Genomic DNA, 22,123 nt, shown 5'->3' with positions numbered 1-22,123 from the left:
AGATCCAGCTACACCAGTTCCCATTTTTGTTATTGTTGTTAATTCTTACCTGAGGATATATATATATTTTTTCCCATTGCTTTTTCAGGGCAAGAATGGAAGAGAGAGGAGGGAGTGAATGAGAGAGAAACATCAATGTGAGAGAGACACATTGACTAGTTGCCTCCCACATGCATCCCAACTGGGGGCTGGGAAGCAAACCTGCAACCCCTTCAGTGCATAGGCCAACACATTAACCACTGAGCACACGAGCCAGGGCCCAGTTCCCATTCTTATCCCCAGTCAGAAACCGCAAATTAGAGTTTTTCAATATTTTTTATGTATTCTATATTTTCTCCAAAACTCCATGTCAAGTACCTAGAGCTGGACTGCATTTTCTATATCCAGTTATCATTAGCCACTCAGGTAATGACTCCTCCCTCCCAGGCAATGATATCAAAAGCCTCAAAAAACAGAGCATCTTTGGGTCCAAGGTCTAATCTGATGCATTATCCTAGGAGGTGGTGCTTAGCTATTTGGACTTCTGGGAAATGCTACAGAGCCCCAGATTAGTAGCATTAACTACCCAGTGGGCGACTTGCTTTTTCTATGGATGAGGTATCACTTTTGACATGGTTACCATTATGCTTTCAAAGTAGAATTTTTCTCAAGTTCATACCATATTATCATTTCAATTTTTAAAACTGTTAGTAATCCTTTCTCTCAAGAATGGTTGTATATTTTTGAACATTTAACACATATTAAGAATATATGTAGAACTTAATTTTTTTTTTTTACCATGTTTGAGGCCAAGCATCTCTGTCTAGCTATGGAATTGTGCTAAACAGAGATAGTTATGCATCATTTGCTTTAAGCAGGGGGAACGACAATAAATAGATATTAATTTTTAAGTCCTTTGATTTCAAGTTGCTCACCATCTAGTGGGCAAGACAAATGTACTTATATAGCCATAATGTAGAAGAAATAAAAATTAAGTCTCCTAAGAGATACAAACAAAAAAAGTTATGGTAGTTGAGAGAAATGTGAAAGATATAAAGAAAAAAAGAATATATTAAACTTTATTATACCTCTATAGAACTTAGACTATATTATTATTCCTCAAACCCCAGCACCCACATGAAAAATAAGCAAGTAACAACAGTACACCAGGATCCTAAAAATTTAGAAAATAAACTTGCCTGATGACCACTTCATTTGTGTTGCTCAGTTCAACCACCAATACTGAGGGGGATGCCTCAGTTGGAATGACTAGCGGAGGAACCGTTACATTCTCCAAAATGGTACCGGCACTTTCGACAGCATTCTCTTCTATCTGCATATATTCTTCTTCAATCATGGACCTGAAAGCATAGTCGCCGTGTGCGTGCCCTGCATCCATCAGGGTTTTGTTAGCGGGCAGTGGAAGTTTAGCATAGAGAATGGCCTTCTTGCGATTTCCAGAAATGTAGTCTATGGTGCAAACATCAGAAAGCAAGGCAAGATTTTTTAAGGCATCCTCGGGGAATTTTACTTTGTATGTGTCCTCAAATGCTTTTGGAAGTGCACTGGCCCAAAGACCATTTGAGTATTTCACCAGCAGCTCTGAGACTTTCTCTTTAAAGTCTCCTGGCATGACTGTGGGGCACCCTCTTAGTGGTGATACTTGTGTTGGAGCAGGAAGTGGAGATGGAGGCACTTTTTCAGGGTCCGGTTCACTTCTCAAAAGCTGCTTTCTCTTAGCTGGATAAAGAAGCAAGTCTTGACCACCACTGTAAGGTCTTTCCACCTGAAATTTTTAAAGAAAGCAAATGATAGATAATTCAATGACTATAAACAATCTGAAAACGCAGTACCAGAAATTCATTTCAAATTTAAGAGCAACACTTTTAAAATCAATCAAGAGAACACAAACGTGTACATTTGACTCAACTACGAAGACTTTAATGCATTGCCTTTACCTGCAAATTACACCACGAGACACATTTCAGAAATAAAATAGCATGAATTTCCCTGGGAGGTATCTGTCCTCCAATAACCCCAGGAAACCATGAGTGGTTCTGCCCTGTGTGCTGCACATCTCATTCAGTTCTCTCTGCCAAATCCAAAGCAACAGTTTACAAAACTGACTGAACGTGAGGTGGAACGAAGCTGTGAAAGGTGTCAGAACTGTCAGAAATAAACCACCGGGAAGAAAGCTAGGAAATATTTAGATAAAACAGAAGTACTGTCTCTCCTCTTCCTGCAATAGCCTGAGGAGGCATTCAGCTTTCCATCATTTGGAAAAAGACGCTCCAGAGGCAAGGTACTGTTTCCACAACCACCACAGTTCAAGGTTAGCTGAAGTATTACCCCTCCAATAAACATGAGTTAAAAATGCCTGGCATTTGTATGTCTCCGATCTCTAATTCTATCTGCATAACATTCCTGAGAGGCTTGGCATGATGGCATCTCTATAGGAAGAGAAGAAAGAAAAGAGAAACCGATGTATAGCCTTTAACTGCTAGACCAAAAATTATAGACCCCAACCCAATGCAGCTCAACCCTTGTTTTTACAAAACCCATGAGCTAAGAATAAATTTTGTATTTTAAATGGTTGGGGAAAAACAAAGAATTGATTGATGTGAAAATTTCATGATGTGAAAATTATATGAAATTCAGGATACACGAAACGCTCCTGTTTTGTCAGATCCCGGCCAGCTATTCCTCAGCTGCGATGAAGCCCTTAGGAGAGTGTTCCAGACACAAAGGCAGTCATACAAGCGTGCAAGACGTTCTCACCTCCCTAAGAAGAATAGAATATGAAACTATGCGGGGTGAGTAGCTTGATCATAAAGAACATTTACTTCATTTTAAAAGTAAAATGCTGAGGAACAGAGAACATAGATGTGTATATGTAAAGAAGGCACTGTCTTGCTACCAAAGAGATTTAATAAGTCAAAAACATAGCTAATTTAATATTAAGATGGAAGATTCCTTTTAGTCTGAATATATATTTTAGATAATACATGAGGAGGAAGAATATTAATATAAGTATAAAACATTAGGTTTTCCTCTTCATATTCTTCTGCCAATGTGTACTGCTCAAATTTTGAAGACTGAAGAAAAAGTCCTTTGCCCAAAAGCCCTAAAGCATCAATGGAAGCAGAGGTGTTACCTACAGCACAAGTACGTTCGTGTTTTGCATCTGCAGGCATTCCCCATCATCATAGTGGACTCCTGCCAACACCCTATGACACTTAGAATGCTGCATTAAATGACAATCACAACCTATGTCCCTTAGGGACACAAATATCTAAAACTCCTCATTTTGCTCTCGTTGGTTAGTCCACCTCTCTAGAGACTCATGTTTTTAAATCTAGAATCTTAATATACCAGTCTTCACTATTCTTAAAGTTTAAGACACCTAATAAGATACAAAAATACAGACTGGGTATCCCTCTTTTGGAGCAAATGAAAAAATAAAACAATTCTATGTGAGTTATTCACTTGTCATATAAAATCCCAATTATTGGGATTTTAACCTAATTTACATTAATCTAATCTAAATGTAAGGTTAGATTTAGGCATGGCAGTTCTCCATGTCCAAAGCTAGCTGAGCCTACATAAAACGCTTCTTCAGTCTTCACCTACCAACCTCTCTCAATTTCAGTGGGTCAGTTTATTTGTCTATGGACCCTCACCTCCCAACAAGAGAGAAAGGTAGGTAACATAAAAGATTAACTCCCTATATCATAGAGTTCAAGCCATCTCCTTTGGTGGTCACAAGATTCTGGTATCTAATATGCCTTACAATTTCTAGCCCCACAACTTCATTATATTTAGCTTGATTTCTGCCTCATTTGGAATCACAACTTCAATGAGATACTTCTGAGTTTCTATAAGTCTGGGGTAGACACATTAGATTTGATAGATATGAGACTTAAGGACTTAAAATATCAACTTCTTCAGGAACCCTGTATGTTCACACAAATAAAAGTCTTCACTCTATATACCTAGAAACCTTATTTTCCTTAATTCTGAGAGATCTACGCTTCTTCCTTTCTAATTAAGTGTGCTTTGAACTTAAAATTCTTGAAGTAAAATTCCTTTGAGTCCATGAAGACTCACCTGCTAACTTGGCCGCATGGCTCAGATACACAACCTGTCTTTTATGGAATTAGAATTTTCTTTGGGATTCTAAAACAGAATTGGTATTGACCTATCAAATCAGAAATTTTTCCAAAAAGTTTATGGGTCTATTGAGCCACAGTTTCATTTCCATTGCATAGGGGTGCTTTGCGCTGAAACTCTAAATTAAGTTCTAAATTTCATTTTATATGGTCACCACCCAAACTCTGCAGCAGTTACTGATACTAGTGATACTAAGCCCTAGGTACTCGAAAAGGGTGAGAATTTCTTAGCTATTTTTATTTAAGAAAGTACGACTGCTTGTGGCATATGCCACAGAGATTTAGTCAAAGGTAAAGGTAAACGTTCCTTGTAGAGGGCAACTCTTGTGTACAAATCATCTCCCCAGAGAAACTCTCCCCCCACATATAGTAATTTTATACGCTCCTTATATTTCAAGACTCATGCTCTTTTTCACCCCCAACTCTTTGCCTAGTAAAGACTTTTCACTGATGCTAACTGCAACTATTTGTATTAGGATAAACTTCAAGTCATTTTCTTTCAGCAGGGCCCCGGGTTGGGCTCTTGCTCACAGGTTCCTTCAGGAGCACAGTGGAGTCTTCTCCCGGTTAAACGTGTGCAGAGCTTGGGGGATCATCTTGGCTAAGCGGGCAGTGGGCGGGTGATCTCTTCCTCTCAGATAGCAGAAACTCACTTCACCTTGGAGTTTCAATTCCTTTGACTTAAGTCATTCACTGCGCCTTTAAAAAAATTTTTCCATTTAAACTTTCCATTTAAACTCTCCTTTCCCCTTCTAACTTTTTCTGTTTTCACTGAGTTAAGTTCCTTTGAGAGCTTGCTGGGCATGTCTTTGGTTGACCTGCTTTAATTCAAGCTGAGCTGCCCCTCAAAAAGTAACAGCTGCCTTTTCCTAAACAACTGGTATGTTTCTGTTACTGTACTGGCAGCTGCTTTTTATAGCTGGTTTCATTTAATTCTAACAACCCTATGAGGTGGGTAGGAATAGGTACATGACAGGGCAGAGCGAGGCCCTGAGAGGAGGATTTGTACACTGAAAGTAATACAACTAAGAAATGGCAAGGCAAAGATCTAACTCCAAGGCCCAAACTCACTCTATTGCACTAAGGGGCCTCTGGGTCTTTGCTGTATTTCAAGTTCCAGAACAGCAGCACCACATTTACTCTTCAGCTCCTCTATCCTGATTTTGCCACCATGGCCTTCTACTTTCCTCCTATTCTGGTGGTCACTGCTTTTACATTTAAAACCTGTTCCAATGTGTTCATTGCAAAATTCTTTTTACTGGTGAGCAAACTGGAGAAAAATTGGACTCCAATTAGATATTATGACTATATGTTCAGATCCTCAGTTTATTTTCACCACTGTTTCTGCTGGCATTGCTACATGGACTGTTTCTATACCAGTCAGCCTGAGGACATATTGCTGCTGTTCACTGTCACTTCCTTAGAAACCCAACACCAAGAAAGGTTGCTGTCCTTCCAGAACACAAGGGGAACTCTCAGATTCCAGTAGCCATGGCCTGTAGGCTTACCATCTTGGGCTCCTTGCCTTTCCAAGACAGATTGTGCACAATTCCCATTTCCCTCACCAGCTGCCTAAGAACACTGTGAAAGTGGAGCATCATTGTTAGTATGACTTTATATTCCTTTAGCTTTCAAAACACTCAGTCCACGTTTTGTTGCTGGAGGGCTCTGACAGGTTAAGAACAACAGATTCAAAGCATAGTGCTGCTTGCATCCAACTGGCGTGGGCATCAGGCATCCTTGTGAAGTGTGTCACAGCTGATTAAAACCTCATGAAGATAACATTTCAGAGCTGCCATTCGGTCTCTGAAGCTGATGCTGCTCATTCTGATAATCAAATGGAAACCCCTGCAAGTGGGTATCTCTGAGGAAGAGTGGTAGCACAAGGGGTAGTCTTATTTTTTATAACTGTATTTTCATTCTCTTTAATAAGGGTGTTTTATATGATTGGGGAAAGCAGTTTTTTTTTTAAAGAAAGAAATACACTGCACTTGAATTTCTTCTTCAGTTATATAGCAAGCTATTTAGAGAGATACACTTTATCAAGTCTTTCTTTTCTTACCCTACATTTCCTGTACTGTGTTTGAGGCTGTCTGGCCTTGGTTATAGTAGCATCAGTCTGGGCATGCTATCAGTGTTTTTGCTTTCCAGCTAGGTAAAAAGCAAGAAGTCAGAACAAAGAAAAACAACCATGGGTGTAACTGTTTAAAATTGTAAAAATGACCAAGGTGCAACTATTTAAAAGTGTTTACCAGTAGGCTGTTAAAAAAAATTCAGATGTTTAAAAAAGAGTTCTGAAAGATACTAGTAGATGTCAATAAGATTTGCAGTTTTTGGCATCCTAGACACAAATGCTCATACCTAATGATTGACAGTTTCATCTAAACCAGTGGTTCTCAACCTTCTGGCCCTTTAAATACAGTTCCTCATGTTGTGACCCCCAACCATAAAATTATTTTCGTTGCTACTTCATAACTGTAATGTTGCTACTGTTATGAATCGTAATGTAAATATCTGATATGCAGGATGGTCTTAGGTGACCCCTGTGAAAGGCTCATTCGACCGCCAAAGGGGTCGTGACCTACAGGTTGAGAACCGCTGAAAAAACAGTCCCACTCAAAGTTGAGAGACACAGAATATAGATAAAAAGGTATATTATATTTCTGCTTTATGTTCCACTCTCACTGCTGCACAGAAAATTACCATGCAACAAAGATGACTTTAGTGTTGAAAAAAAGCAACCAGAAAACAAAGTCAGTTGTTTAAGAACCTTAAATTTAGTAGGAAACCACTCATTTTGGGCAAAGTTTTAATATCAAAGAGACATTCTCCACCTACAATCCTAGCAAGAAAAATTCCGGGGCTTTGCATATACGTAGAGTAGGCAAGGATGAAAAATTTTCCTCAAAAGCCATAAATTAAAAAAAAAAATTAAAAATATTTTTTTAAAAGCCACAAATTAAGCCAAACTAATAGTAATTATCATGGCGTATAAAATAGAGTAATCAGAAACAACACAGTAAGAAGAACCTCTGAAGTTAATTTTTAAAATTGTAGCTCCAAATTTGCTTTCTTTATCAAAGCTTAGTAATGAGTTATATGTGTATCTTGATTCCAAAAGGGCTTTAAGTTTGTTGAAGACATGCTATAAGAACATGATTGTCTACGCATTTTAAAAATGAAACAATATGTATTCCAAGAAGGAACTCTAGGCCCTGAACCTACAAATCGAGCATTGTTGGTAAAATCTCAAAAGTCCTCCTCAGATTAGGGAATTCTGCAGAGGTACATCAATATTGCTAAACCTGCACCCAGTGAGAAATCCTTCCCAGAAAGGAGTAAAAATGAAATGAAGTGAATAGCATTCTTGGGAATTCCTACCATAAAAATAAACTCCACATTCCACATAAATCAGGGGTATCATTAAGCATTCTTGACTTTATAAATAGGGTGACAGCCGTATTTCCAGAGTTTGACTTTTCACACTATACAGCCTAACACATCACACTGCCCTCTAGTGTTCTTAACACTGAAAACAGTTACTGGTGCATGCAGGTGCACAATAAATGGTGTATGAACAATCAGGATGGATCAGTGTATGAATCTTGCCTGGAAAGCGCTTGGGACTCAAGCAAGTGTCAATGGCCTGAAGGAAAAAGTGATTATAAAAACATATGCTGTCAAAAAAAAACCACAAAAAAACATATGCTGTCTTTAGGCCAGGTGCTTATAAAGAGGGAGTGGCCTACACTTTGCCCAACAGGGTTTGGGACAAAATATATTTTAATTTAAATAAATGAAAGGCCTCTTTCAAATACTAATCATCATGCATATTTAATTCTACAAGCTTCGAAGCAACAATAGCAATGCTACCATTCACATTGTTGAACCTATTCTGTGTAAATAAAGCATTAAGAAACATCTAAAAGTTACTTTGGTTTAAGACTCTAGTAATCCTATTCTGGCTAAGATTTCTATTAAATTATTCTGATCCAACATTTTATAATAACAGACTCTCAGTGGGAACGTGTATGGAAATTGATGTCAACTCACTTTTCAATGTTTTTTCTCCAAAGAAGTTTGTAAAAAATTTAAATCTCAACCCTATATTAATTTTAAAATAAAAAGAATGTATTTCTTACAAATAATTAAAATAATGAAGTATATGTTTAGTTACATATATTAGTATAGTTATATATAATATATATTAGTATCATTACATATACTATATATAGTTATATTGTTATATTAGTAATATAATATCCTATCTAATAATAGACAAACATGGTAAATGACCGTACCTTTGCTACACCTCCCATTGGCTAATCAGCACGATAAGCAAATTAGCCACCAACAAAGATGGTGGCTAATTTGCATACTGCAGGCAGGGCGGAATAGCGCCATCCTACCTGCCCTGCCGCCATCCAGGCCTGCTATCTGCGATCCTGGGCGGGGGAGGGGGGCGGGGGGGTCCTGTGTGCAACCAGACCTGGGGCAGCCGGGCAGGGCAGCAGTGATCCGCCGGCCCACCCGGGCATCCCATCCCACGTACGACCCGGGGCGGGGCCCCAACCCCCTGATCGGCCCTGCCCTGTGCGCGACCCGGGGAGGCGGGGCAGGCACCTAGGGATCGGCCTGCCATCTGCCACCTGGGCAGGCACCTAGGGATCGGGCCTGCCATCTGCCACCCGGGGAGCGGGCCTAAGCCAGCAGGTGGTTATCTCCCAAGGGGTCCCAGACTGTGAGAGGGCACAAGTGGGGCTGAGGGACACCCCCCCATCCCCCCAACCCCCTACCCTCCGCCAGTGCACAAATTTTTGGGTACTGGGCCTCTAATATCATATAACAAAATAAAATTTGTTCAGCTGAATGTCTTTAAAAATGCTTAGGAACAAGCATATATAATTTGAGGCTAATAAAAAAAAGTTTTATTATCAGTAAGTTCATTATTAAAATGGCAAAGTTAATAAGTATCTATTGGTAGCAGCTCAATACAAAATGGTATACCTTTTATCACATATTAAATGAATAAAAAATAATTCAAAACAAAATATATAAAAGCAGCAATTATAACACACAGTCCTTAACCCTTGACATACTTCTATAAGAACAGATGTGTGTTAATCTGAGGGTAAAGATTAATGAAGCAATATTTTGTAAAGTGCCTCCGGCTCCCTGACTAAAAGGTGACATGACTAATAACCCAAACCTGAAAGTGGAGGTGGCATCAGGAGGGAGGAATAAGGAGAAACGTACCGTGCAAATATGAGGCCAGTGCTCACATTGTTGTACAATTCCTTGGTTAAGTTCTTCTTTATATAACTCTTTGTAAAAATGTGGAAGCTTAGACATCCAAATGCCATTGCTATGCTTGTCTAGCATTTCCTTTATGCGGTTTTGAACCTCATCCATTTTGTAAGTGTAAGAGGCAGGAGGCGTGACATTTGGTTTTTCAACAGTCTGATTTAAATTATCTTTAAATTAAAAAAATGATAGAATTAACCAAAATGCTTGCTTTAGCTTATTCCCATTACCTAACGATTGTGCTTTAGGCTTTGTCATACTTCAGGCTTGTGGGGTCTAGGGATTTAGAAGGGAGCAGTATTAGGCAGAGCAGGACCAAGATAACTTCATCCCAAGTTTTAACCATGAAATAACCAGCAGGGTCAACAGCCACCCACAGAGGGAACCTGGTCCCTTTATTTTGCAAGGATACTTCATCTAATTTAAACATCAGAATAATCTTGCTTCATAAAGAATAATGAAATTGCCTGGCTGGTGTGACTCAATAGTTGAGCGTCAATCCATGAACTAGGAGGTAGCAGTCTGATTCCTGGTCAGGGCACATGCCCAGGTTGAGAGCTTGATCCCCAGTAGGGGCATGCAGGAGGCAGCCAATCAAAGATTCTCTCTCATTGTTGTTTCTCTCTCTCTCTCCCTCTCCCTTCCTCTCTGAAATCAATAAAAATTAAAAAAGAATAATAAAACTTATTTAATCAACCATTTTCTAACTGTAACTAAGGAAGGTTAAATTTAGACAATAATGGTTTATTTGCAGTACTGAATTTAAGCTATATTCCACAAGGCATGAAGATAAAGCCTTAATAGTAAGATCAAATATATTTTATAAAAAATAATAAACTGTCCAGCTTTTAAGATGTGATCTCTCTTCCCCTTTATTCAAGAGAAAAATAATCTGGCAATACATGAAGTTCAAAAAATGATCCACTTACACTAATCATCCTGGCCTCAGTTTATAAATATAAGGTTTGAAGCACACAGATAACTATTGATTTTTTTTTATTTCCCCAATTCATATCATTTATCTTTCATAAAGTGTTGACTAACTCTCTTACTCATTTAATTTTTATTTAAAATGTAGAGTGCCTGAGTTAACATCCTAAGACATTAAAGAAATTTGAGTGTTAACAATAGTTGATAGTTCTGTTTTTTAGGAACTATGAGATTCATTCCAAATCTTATTTAAATTTCACTGGAATACAGATCAAAGTACTTTAAAAATTACCAACTACAAGCAAAATATGTTCACATTTCAATCATATAGGATTTCTGCTGGGATTCAACAATTTCACTTTAAACTGCCTGGTATAGACACACGGGCTGGTTTGGGGACACTGGCCTCTGAAGAGGCCAGAACGCCAAAGAGCGAGCTGTTCCTTGAGGATGGCTGGATGCTGACTGCTTTACCCACCACAGGGCGAGAGACCTAGCCTTGCTGCGACTGTTTGGCTCAGCAAATGAAAGGGTCCAGGGTGCCCACCTAGGTTTCCTACTTAAGGCAGAGCTAATTTATTTAAGTTCTTCCCAAATAATGATATAAAAATACCAGAAAAAAGACAAGTTTCTCAGAACTGGCCAGACCCCATTTAGAGAGTGTCAGCAGCTGATGCACAGTTGGAGTCTCTGCAAACACACCCGCTCTGTGGGGCCTCTGGAGCCACCTAATGTTAGACAAATCAAAGAGGTAACCTAGGCTGTCAGCAGGCAGGTGTGTCCCTTATCAAGATACCTGGGTCCCTTATCACCCTCTCAATCATAAGAGGGTAAGACTTAATATACATAAATATGAAACGTAAACTCATAAAATAGTTTCAGATACTCTGCCATTTAAACGCTGGGACCCTACACCATGTGCAATGACCTCTAAGCATCTAAATATGAATATAAATGATTCCTCAGGTTATAAACTCCAAAAGGTCTGTTAAGAAAACAAAAGATGCCTATCAGCTGCCAGGTGAATTGCAATCCTCCTGAATAAGTCCCTTTGGTTCTGCAGGAAAAGTTTATTCTGATTTAAAAGGACTTACAACCAGTCTAAAGGGTATATGACTTATTGAGTATAGTAGTCATGTTTCAGGGTTTCAGGAAATGCATATGTAAGAGTAATTGACATAAAAAATAATATTGTTTAATTAATTTCTAGAAGAAATACTAGAGATGTGCTCTTACAGAAAAATGATTATAATTCAGTAAGAATCACACTTAAAGCAGCAAATCCTTTAAAATTTGTGCAACGTAAGTGCTATTTCTGAAAACAGTGTGTCCCTTAGGTGGGGCTATAAGCAGGGGACTTATACCTGGGTTGGAGGAGACAAGATGAGTGGGTACATTTCTAACCTTCAGATTCGTTGACTTTATATTTTGTCTCCAACTGTTTTCTTAACAGCCCCCTTTGGAACTTAAAAGCCGAGGAATCATTTATATTCATATTTAAATACGTAGTAGTCACTGCATACAGCTTAGGGTCCCAGCTTTTGAATGGCAGAGTATCTGAAATGATTTTATGAGTTTTAGGTCCCACATTTATACACTTTAAATCTTATCCTTGATGCATGAGAGGGTGACAAGAGACACAAGTATCTGCAGGTGGCACTTGGAATTGAAACAGAATAAGTCTAAGGTGAGGAAGGTCTCAAGTCAGAATAATGATGACATCCTTGGAGGTATTATTTTCTCTTTACATCACGTCAATTCATAACTTAAAGAAATAAGAAAGAGGGGAGGAGAGATACTCCAATCCAAGCAGGAGAAGGTGAAAGCAAATGTCGAAGCCATCAACAGATAATTTTCTTAGGGCTTTGAGGCTCCAGAAGCCAGAATCTATCATGAAGCTAATGTTTAGGGAACGTACCACTCATTTCCTTAGTATAGGTTCTTGAGAGATGTATCTGTAAAGGTGGTGGAAGGGATGCTTTTGGACTAAACCTAAGGTATAAAGAAAGTGAATGAAAATTAAAATAGCAAAGTTAATACCAAGTTTTAAACACTATACTTTTCATTAAAGTCTCTGTGGCATTGAACAGTGAAACAAGTCATTAAAATATTTCACAATCAACTGAAATGCACATATACCTGATTTCAGCTTTCATGTTTCATATTCACCCAAAGAGAATGTATTAAAAGCTAAATTTAAACTAGGATTATAAAATAACTTGGAAGTCAGAGTTCCAATTAATCACTTTTAAGGAACAAGCAATACAAAATAATTTTTAAAAACATGCAAAGAATGAACAGTTGAACATAAAGACTATTTTTGGAATATAACTAAAAACTGAAAGACTTGCATCACCACATATTGAAATGTATAATAAAGTTACAAAAATAGTTGAACAGATAAGTAAAATTGTAGAGAGCTTAGAAACACTCAAAGTATATTACATCTTAGCATCTGATAACAGTGGCATTTCAAACCAGAGAGAGGATTGCTCGAATAAGCACACTAGGAAAAAATAAACAAAGATTCCCCACCTCATACACTTACTAAAATAATTTTATATGAATTATAATAAATATATATAGCAAGATTTTTCCAAATATGAGTGCAAAGAAATAAACCACACACACAGACTGCAATAACTTGTGTTCATGTCTGTCTCCCTCACTAGACTCTAAGTGTCTTAATTACCTGTGTTCCCAGTGCCTAAGGACAGTGCTTGGTACATGCAAGGAAGGGTGAATGTTGTAGGAATGAATAGAATGATATAGAATTTGTAGTTGACTTTTTTTTTCTTTCAGCACTAGAAAAATATGTCATTTTCTTCCTCCATGGCTGCAGATGAGAAATCCACTGTCATTAAAACTGGTATTCCCCTACAGGTGATGTGTCATTTCTCTGTGGCTCTTTTAAAGATTTTGTATTTGTCTTTAGTTTTCAGAAGTTTAATGATGGGGTGTCTTGGTGTGGGTTTTTTTAGATTCATCCTATTTGTAGCTCTCTAGGCTTCTTAAATCTATAGGCTTATGTCCTTAGCCAAATTTGAGATATTTTCAACCACTATGCCTTCAAATATTCATTCAAGTCCCACTCGCTCTTCTCTTTCTGAGACTCTGATATTACAAACATTAGGTCTTTCCTATTTTCCCCAGAGGACCCTAAGGCTCTGCTAGCTTTTTCTCCCCCATAGGCTCCTCAGGCTTTGCTAGTTGGTTTTTTGGTTTGGGTTTAGTTTGATTTTTTGAAGTCTGTTTACTCTGCTGTTAGATTGGGAAATTTCTATTGTTCTATCTTCAAGTTTACAGATTCTTTCTTGTGTCATATTCATTTCTGCTACTGAGCTCATCCAGAGCATTTTTTATTTTGATGTTGAATTTTAAGTACTATAGTTTTCATCTGGTTCTTTTAACTATGTTCTATTTGTTTGATGAGTTTTCTATTTTCCCCCCCCCCAAATATTGGCAATTGCTCAGAAAACACTTTTATGACAGCTGCCTTAAATTCTTTGTCACAAAATTCTAACATCTGATTCATCTTGGTGTTGATGCCTGTTGATTATCTATTCTCATTCAAGTTGTCATTTGCTTGGTTCTTAGTACAATGAGTGATTTTTTTTGTTATTGTATCCTGGACATTAGGACACATGTTAGGAGACTTTGGATCCTATTTAAATGTCCTATTTTAGCAGGCGGTTACCCTGTTTAGGTTTAGCACAGTTCTCCTGGCCCACTTTTGCAGGCAGTGGGCCATTGATAATTTAGTTTTCAGGGCCCTTATGGTACTATTTTGGTCTGGTACATGCACCTGTTGCTGCTGGGGCTCCTGCGTGATCTCTGCAGGTGCTATCCATGGGAGCAGAATACACTTCCTGGGTCTGGTGCTGCTAGGTGGGAGGGGCAGAAGCACACTACGCTGCAGGTCAGAGAGCACCAACTTGGGTCCACTATTTAGGCTGCTGGTGGGGCCTCCCATTCAATCATTGCTGGTGCTACCTGGAGATGGAAGGCGCATACTTGGGCCATCCAGTGCCGCTAGGTGAGGGGTAGGAGACACCAGACTGTGGGATGGAGCATGCTCTTCAGACCCCACTATCCAGAATGCCTGATTTTGCTATCATTTTATCAATTTAATTTAAAAATGGGACTGAATTTAGGCATGCAACCAGGGGAGACAATCATACCTCAGCCACATACTGAACCCAACTAATGCTTCGGGTCAAGATCCAAGTTTTAACTATGTATTTTCTAGATCTTCTCCAAATTATAATAACCATAAACAACATTAAATATATACCATTATGGCAAATATTTAAGGATCAATTTATTAAAAAATGCCAAAATATAAAAAATTACAACCTTTTTACCTAACTTAAAAAATTAATTCTTGCCCTAGCGGTTTGGCTCAGTGGATAGAGCGTCGGCCTATGAACTGAGGGGTCCCAGGTTCGATTCTGGTCAAGGGCACATGCCTGTGTTGCGGGCTCGATCCCCAGTGGGGGGCGTGCAGGAGGCAGCCAATCAATGATTCTCTCTCATCATTGATGTTTCTATCTATCTCTCCCTCTCCCTTCCTCTCTGAAATCAATAAAAATATATTTTTAAAAAATTAATTCTTTCTAAATATTCTAATTATTAGGGTGGGAAAGTGCCTGTGTGTGTGGGGGGGAACTATATTTTGCACAAAATGGGATTTTTGAACACTGAATTAAAGAAATTTGATACAACAAAATTTGTTTTATAAAGGCACAAATATGCAAGAAGGTAATACTGACTCATCTATATCAGGAGTTGGCAAACTTTTTCTGTAAAAGGTCCTATGGTACATATTTTAGGCTTTCTAGGCCACTGTCTCTGCACTACTACTCAACTCTGCAGTTGTGCAAAAATAAGCCCAGACAATAAAGAAGCAATGGGATGTGGCTGTGTTTCTATAAAACTTTATTTACAGAAAACAGGCAATAGGCTGGGTTTGGTCTATGGGTTGTAGTTTGCTGACCTGAATGATCTTATAAAACCTTTAACATTCAGAGTCAGAAAAGAAATTTGAGATTGCCTAGTTAACATTTTCACTGGACAAATGAGGACACCAAAGCCCCAAAAGATCAAATGATTTCACTTATTTCCTTTGGCTTGTGAATGGCAGCACCAAATTCAGACTTTAAAGCTGTGTTATTATTGCCAATCCAGTATTCTGATGCATGGCTACATTATGCAATTGTATAATTATGGATTAATTTCTGGAACACAGTCTAATGTGCAAATCAACAGATTTTATTTAAAGCTTACAAAATGTATTATAAGAAAGGTTCTCAGAAAAAGTTGTAAGTTATACTGAAATGGCATCTTAGAACAATTTGTGAGAGCTTTTAAAATGAATTTCACAAGGAGGGATTACAAAAAAATGTAGAGAAAATACAGAACAGAGGTATTCAGAGAAATACATTCATGCAACCATGAAAAGTGGATTTACAAATACTGTAATGATGCTACAGACAAATAAACTTACATTAGACAAAACAAAGTATATACATTTCTAGCATTTGTTATCCTAGGTTCACTAAAGTTCTTTTAGCCCAACAAAGAACAAATACCTGTTGTTGGTAGGCATGGTCACATGCCTCTGCATGGGAACACTTTTGAATACTTCACTTCCAACATGTGTGTGTACTGTGTAAGGTGGTAATTCAGCCTCAGGCTTGACTCCAAGAGAGTTTCCTCTGTCTCTTGACAGAGCTGCATTAGGCTTTCTGCTGATGGAAAAATCTGAAGAAAATCCTGGTTGTCTGAGAGTTGCTTTTGGTTTTCCTATGAAGTTAGACATACAGAATGAAATCATTTAGCTTCCCCAAACCCTAGTTTCATTATGTCACTCCCCTGTCCAGGCGTTTTCTGCAGGTCTCTAATATCAGAGCAGTATGTAAGAACGTGAGGACGTTGCCACTTGAGGGGTGGTCAGTAGGGGAAGAGTAGATTGGTGAGTATTTAGCAGATGAAGTTCTTCAAAATATGATTTCATCTACTAGACTAGCTAGTTACTTTCCCTCTACTTACCAATTAATACTTATTAGCAACCATCTCATGTTCTTACAAATGTACCACACTCCCCCATATTTCAGTCCTCCATCCCTCTACATCAATTTAAACTCTTTCCATCATTTGAAGTCTGGGTTCAAGTCTCCTCTTCAATATGATGCCCTCCATTGTTATTCTCACGTAAACTGCTTGCTGTGGCATTCAGGCATCTATTCTTTTTAAAACTGGATTTATTGGGGTGACATTGCTTCACAAAACCATACAAGTTTCAAGTGAACAGCTCAATAAAACATCATCTGCACACTGCATCTTGCGCCCATCACCCCAAGCAAAGTCCTTTTCTGTCCCCACCTTTCCTCACTTTGCCACCTCCACCCACCCACCTCCAGCCCCCTTTCCCTCTGACTATCATCACCTGCTATCAGTGTCTATATGTTATATATGCCTATAGGGAATTTTGTTGAATCCCTTTTCCTCCTTTCATCTACTCTTTTGTATTGCCACTGAGCTATTTCTTGAGAATTTAGTTTTAGAACTGATTATAAGCTCCTTGAAATGAGTATTCAGTAAACACAGGCTGAGCTGCCTATATAATACCTCTGTCTACCATATAATTCACATTTTTAAAAAAGAGAATTTATACTAAAAGGCATGATTTGCTAAATAATACATTAAATCATAGGTTCTTGGTTCATCCAACATGCTGGATGAAGCTTTCCCGCAAATAATCTAAAAGAATAACACCACATTTTGCTGTAAATACTCTCTGTTACCTCACACTGAGTAATTACTTCATTTAGCAAGTCATGCTCATCATGTTCACTTAATTTCAAATGAAAATATTAGCTTCAGGATTTCACCCTTGACATATAAGTGTTAACAGATATAAGTTTATCATGCATATAAGCAATATTCCCAGAATTCCATATGTCAGTGTATTCATAAACAGGCTTAAAATTTTTAGCATGTGAAAAGACCATACCTTCCAGAAAAAACGGCATGGTTTTCTTTACTCTCATCTGACAATTAACTTGCCGCCCAGTCTTTCTTTTAGAGCTCCTCTGACGAGCCACAAGCTGAGCAATTCTTGCAGTTTCTGTGCAGGCCACAGCATAACAGGTAGTCTATTCATGAGAGGCAAAGTGAGAGGAGAAACATTTCTCAGACACACCGGTGCCTAGAGGCCATATTTTTTAAAAATATATTTTTATTGATTTTAGAGAGGAACAGAGAGGGAGAGAGAGAAACATCAATGATGAGAGAAAATCATTGATTGGCTGCTTCCTGCATGCCCTCTACTGTGGATCCTGGACATGTGCCCTTGACCAGAATGGAACCTGGGACCCTTCGGTTCGCAGGCCGATGCTCTATCCACTGAGCGGAACCACCTAGGGCTAGAGGCCAATTTTTAAAAGTGGATCTCAGTGAGTTTACATGTCCCAAATCAAGCTGTTTGCAAATCATTCTCTTCTTGATCACGTTGAGCAGACTTATATTTTCTACATAGAAATCAAGTACAGTCTAACATACTGAATAATCTTCCTTGGTTAAATTCACAATTTTATTTATTCCTTAAACAGGTATTTATGAAGCATCTACAATGTGCTAGGTACTATGGGAATAACAAATGAACCCAAAGAAACCTGTGGTCTACACATATTATCTAACATAATCTGTGAAATATATTTTACTCTATTTAATACGATGGGAAAACAGAGACTCAGAAAAGTGAGCAACTCATCCAAGCACACAGCTGGGCTACCTGAATCCCAAGTAGGTACGCATAACTGCTGTGCGGCACTACCTTTCAAAGACCACTGAATCCTAGTCTTGCCACTGCAAAGATTAGCTGGGTGATTCAGGACAAATCAGTTAACCTCCCAATCTCAGAATTTGCAGCTATCAAAAAGGGTTTTACAGGGCTTAGATCTGGGGTTTTCAAAGTGTTCAGTGGAGCCACAGGATTCCATGGAGTTGCCTCAAGGGCCTCACAGTGGCAAGGTGTGAAGGTTAGGCAGGCCAGGACCCTCTGCTCCTACTTAAAACAGCAGCTCAGCTTTTTATCTTAAGAAACAACAACAACAACACAAAAACTTGTGCAACATACAGGCCATTTGAAAAAATATTTGACAAAAGTATGTAGACCATTAGGATTAGATGATCCCTAAAGCCCCATCTAATATGTAAGTCTTTGATTCTAAGTTGAACTCAAGAACGGGAAAGCAAAAATAAGCCAAAGCATGTTCCTACTCTTTGGCCCAGTATTTCTATTCCTGAAAATATGTTACAAGAACATAATTCAAAAGAAGAAAAAATTACATACCCAAATATGTGCAATAGGGCCTATTCTAACAGTCAAAACCTGGAAACATTAAAAATGCCCCAAACAGGGAAATAAAAGAGTAAATTATAGCTTAGTAACTCTATGAAGCATTATTAATTTATTAATTCATTCAGACATTTTATCATTCATACATTCAACACATTTATTAAGCACCAACTATTAGGGATGAAAAACAATCTCTCATCCTCAAGAAACTGATGAATGAGAGAGAGAAGGACAAAGAGACTAAACAGAAAACACTGTGTCAAGTAGGATGTTGGATGAATTACAAGGTGCCAAGTGGACAGAAAGGATGGCTTAAATCTCTCTAGGAGAATCAAGAATGCTGAAGAAAGTTTTATTATTAATATAATATTTAATTAATTTATAGCTGCTCCTTATAAACATTATTACAGATTAGGTGAACCTCCCCTTTGACCACTGCTGATCCTGGGACCCTTTTCCCTCCTCTACCCACTGCCTCCCCTGTGCACTGCAAACAGAGGAACAACTATAATAAGTTTTGGTGAGAAATACTTCATACATGTTTGATGTATTTACATTTATAGAAATGTACCCAGAAAAATGTACTGTTTTGGGGGATTGGTGTTTCTGCCTGTCTTTTGGGTGATGGTTTGTCCATATCTTCCACACTGTGCATTGGGCAGATACCAAGAAGTGAAACTGCTGGGTCACAGGGTATGCACAAGAAAAAACTTACTTGCTACCATCAAATTTCCCATGTTATACATAAAATACTCTCCCAGAGAATATAAATATGAATACATAATATTATTCTAGAGAAACTAAAGGATTTGAATTATGGAATAATATGATCACATTGGTGTGAAGGCAAGACCAGGCGAGAGAGAGAGAGGACTAAAGACAGGGAGAACGGTTGGGAGGGCCTGTAATAATCAAATGCTAAATGATCAATTAGGGATTGAAGTGGGGTCCAGATAGTAGGAATAGATATGAGTGAGGTCAAATGATGAGAATTTAAAAGCATCAGTTAGTTTGGCAATCAGGAGGTCAGTGACCTGGAGAAAACAGTTGTAGCAAGTTCATAATGGGTGGGTGTAACATACAGGCACTTAAGATTTCCAGTACAGTTACTTTGGATATTGAGACTGAATGAACTTTAATTTTAAAATTTCTTATTTAATATGGTTAAAATCTTATTATTTTTACAACAAAAGAATTTGAGGGGTTAACCAAAATAATCAGAATCTAGACCAGCCGTGGGCAAACTATGGCCCGCGGGCCAGATCCGGCCTGTTTGAAATGAATAAAACTAAAAAAAAAAAAAAAAAGTCCGTACCCTTTTATGTAATGATGTTTACTTTCAATTTATATTAGTTCACACAAACACTCCATCCATGCTTTTGTTCCGGCCCTCTGGTCCAGTTTAAGAACCCATTGTGGCCCTCGAGTCAAAAAGTTTGCCCACCCCTGATCTAGACTGTGCTTTTTTTAAATTCTCACCTGAGGATATATTTTTTTAAAATTGATTTTGAGAAAGAGAGGGAGGGAGGAGGGAAGGAAATATCCTGAACACACCCTGAACGGGGATCAAACCTACAACCTAAGTATGTGCCCTGACCGGGAATCAAACCCACAACTTTTTGCTGTCCGGGACAACGCTCCAACTAACTGAGCCACCTGGTCAAGGCTTAGCTAGCACTTTTCACTTTGACTTCTATCACAGTGATGAGGCTGAAAGTGCCAGAGAGGAAATTAAGAACTGGTGTGACTTTTCTGACATGCACAAGTACCCCCTTACCTCACCAGATCTACTGGTCTCTATCCTGACCACTGCTGGCACACTTCTCAGATAGGCTTCTAGTGACGGGTAACCTAACTGCTTGAAGGGGATCCAGTCTCCAGTCAAAGATTTGTACTCTCCTTGCAGCCGAGGCAATGCTATTCCATTCTTATGAGACTGTAGAACAGCTCGTAGCATTTTTGAAACCAGATCTGCTTCCAGCATCTTCACCTATAAGAGCACAGTGCAAGATTACTGTGAGATGACTCATTAGCCTGTGATTCAAGTAGATTTTCAGAGTTTACACTTGTTAGACTATTCGATAAATTACTGGATACTTTCTGTGCTATTACAATAAAGAGCAATAAATGCGATGGTAGAGAAATGCACAGCATGTTAGGAGGACACAGGAAGTCAGAAAGCCACAAAGACTAGCCTGTGAAGGGACGATATCAGGGAATGTTTCCCAGATGAGGGGAGGCCCGAATGGAAGCCTAAAAGACAAGATGGAATCAGCCAGACAAAGAGGAAAAGGGTGTGGCAGAGGGGTGGCCGGGGGGATGGAGAGGTATCAGCCCCAAGTAAAGGAAACAGAAAGTGCAAAAGGCGCAGCAGTGAGAGAGAAGTTTATGGTTGTTCTGAGAATTCCAAGTAGTTAAGTGGCTGGATACGGCTGAACAAAAGACTCCAAGCTACGTAAGGGCTGAAGGATAGGGATGGGAGAGGTGGGAAGAGGCAGATCCAGAAGAGTCTCTCATATTATGCTAATATGTTTGCATTTTTGCCAAAAGTAATGTAGGGCCTTGGAGAAGTTTTAATAGGGGGATAAAATGATTAGTTCTGCATTTTAGGAATATCACTATTCTGTAGTGGGGAAGATAAATTAGAAGAAGATAAATGGCTTGTAGGAATACTTAGAAATGTGGATGACCTGAAAACAGAGCCTTGGGAATAAGCAAAATATCAATTTGAGTGGTAATTAGGAGGTGAAGTCAACAGGAATTGATTAGCTGGTTTGGATGATGAGGGAGTTTCCAAATTCCCATTTTAGAAGCATGGTGCATAGTAATGACCCACACTGGGGTGAGGTAGATCTGCAAAATAAAGTAACAGAGTGAATTAATTTTGGACATAGGAGTTTGGGATGCTCACAAGGCAGCCACACAGATATACTTACTAGGAATTTAAGTTAGATGTCTGAGCCGGTTATAGATTGCTGGCCTTCAGCATATATGTGGTATTTCATAACTAGGGAGTCAATAACAAAGTTAAAGACGGACCTTTGCGAAAGACTGTCATTTAAGAAGTAGGCAAGGAAGAAGATCATATAAAAGGCTGAGAAAAAGGGACCAGAGAAATAGAAGTAGAAAAGGCAGTCACAGTGTCATATAAACAAAAAGAGGAGAGAAGCAAGAAGAATGGCATGTTCAAAAGTGCCATCTGCAGCAGACAAGTAAGAGAGAGAAAAGCAAAGCGACTGCTGCATTTTGGTACCTAGGAAATTCATGAGGACCTTGGCTAAGAATCTGCATTGATCAGTAACAGGCATGTTTCAAAATTAACCATTCCCATTTTATTTAGACTAGTGGTAAATAGAATGAAGATAGATTAGGAGAATGA

General features: G+C 38.6%; 1 protein-coding gene across 1 annotated transcript in view; it reads right to left on the bottom strand.

The window, feature by feature from the left end:
* The window catches only part of TDRD7 (tudor domain containing 7), a 60,678-nt gene that overhangs the window by 29,446 nt on the left and 9,109 nt on the right, over positions 1 to 22,123 (bottom strand). The window contains exons 2-7 of the mRNA XM_081102974.1: positions 20,522 to 20,734; positions 17,398 to 17,539; positions 15,974 to 16,187; positions 12,301 to 12,374; positions 9,405 to 9,622; positions 1,179 to 1,765 (exon numbers count right to left, since the gene is read on the bottom strand). Coding sequence (XP_080959100.1) covers positions 1,179 to 1,765; positions 9,405 to 9,622; positions 12,301 to 12,374; positions 15,974 to 16,187; positions 17,398 to 17,539; positions 20,522 to 20,728 — 1,442 coding nt within the window. The 5' untranslated portion in view covers positions 20,729 to 20,734. The remainder of the gene's footprint in view (positions 1 to 1,178; positions 1,766 to 9,404; positions 9,623 to 12,300; positions 12,375 to 15,973; positions 16,188 to 17,397; positions 17,540 to 20,521; positions 20,735 to 22,123) is intronic.

The sequence above is a fragment of the Myotis nattereri genome (assembly GCF_964212035.1).
Source record: "Myotis nattereri genome assembly, chromosome: 12".
NCBI classification, from domain to species: Eukaryota; Metazoa; Chordata; class Mammalia; order Chiroptera; family Vespertilionidae; genus Myotis; species Myotis nattereri.
The sequence above is the reverse complement of the archived record's forward strand: the minus strand, read 5'-3'. Positions and strand labels throughout refer to the sequence as shown.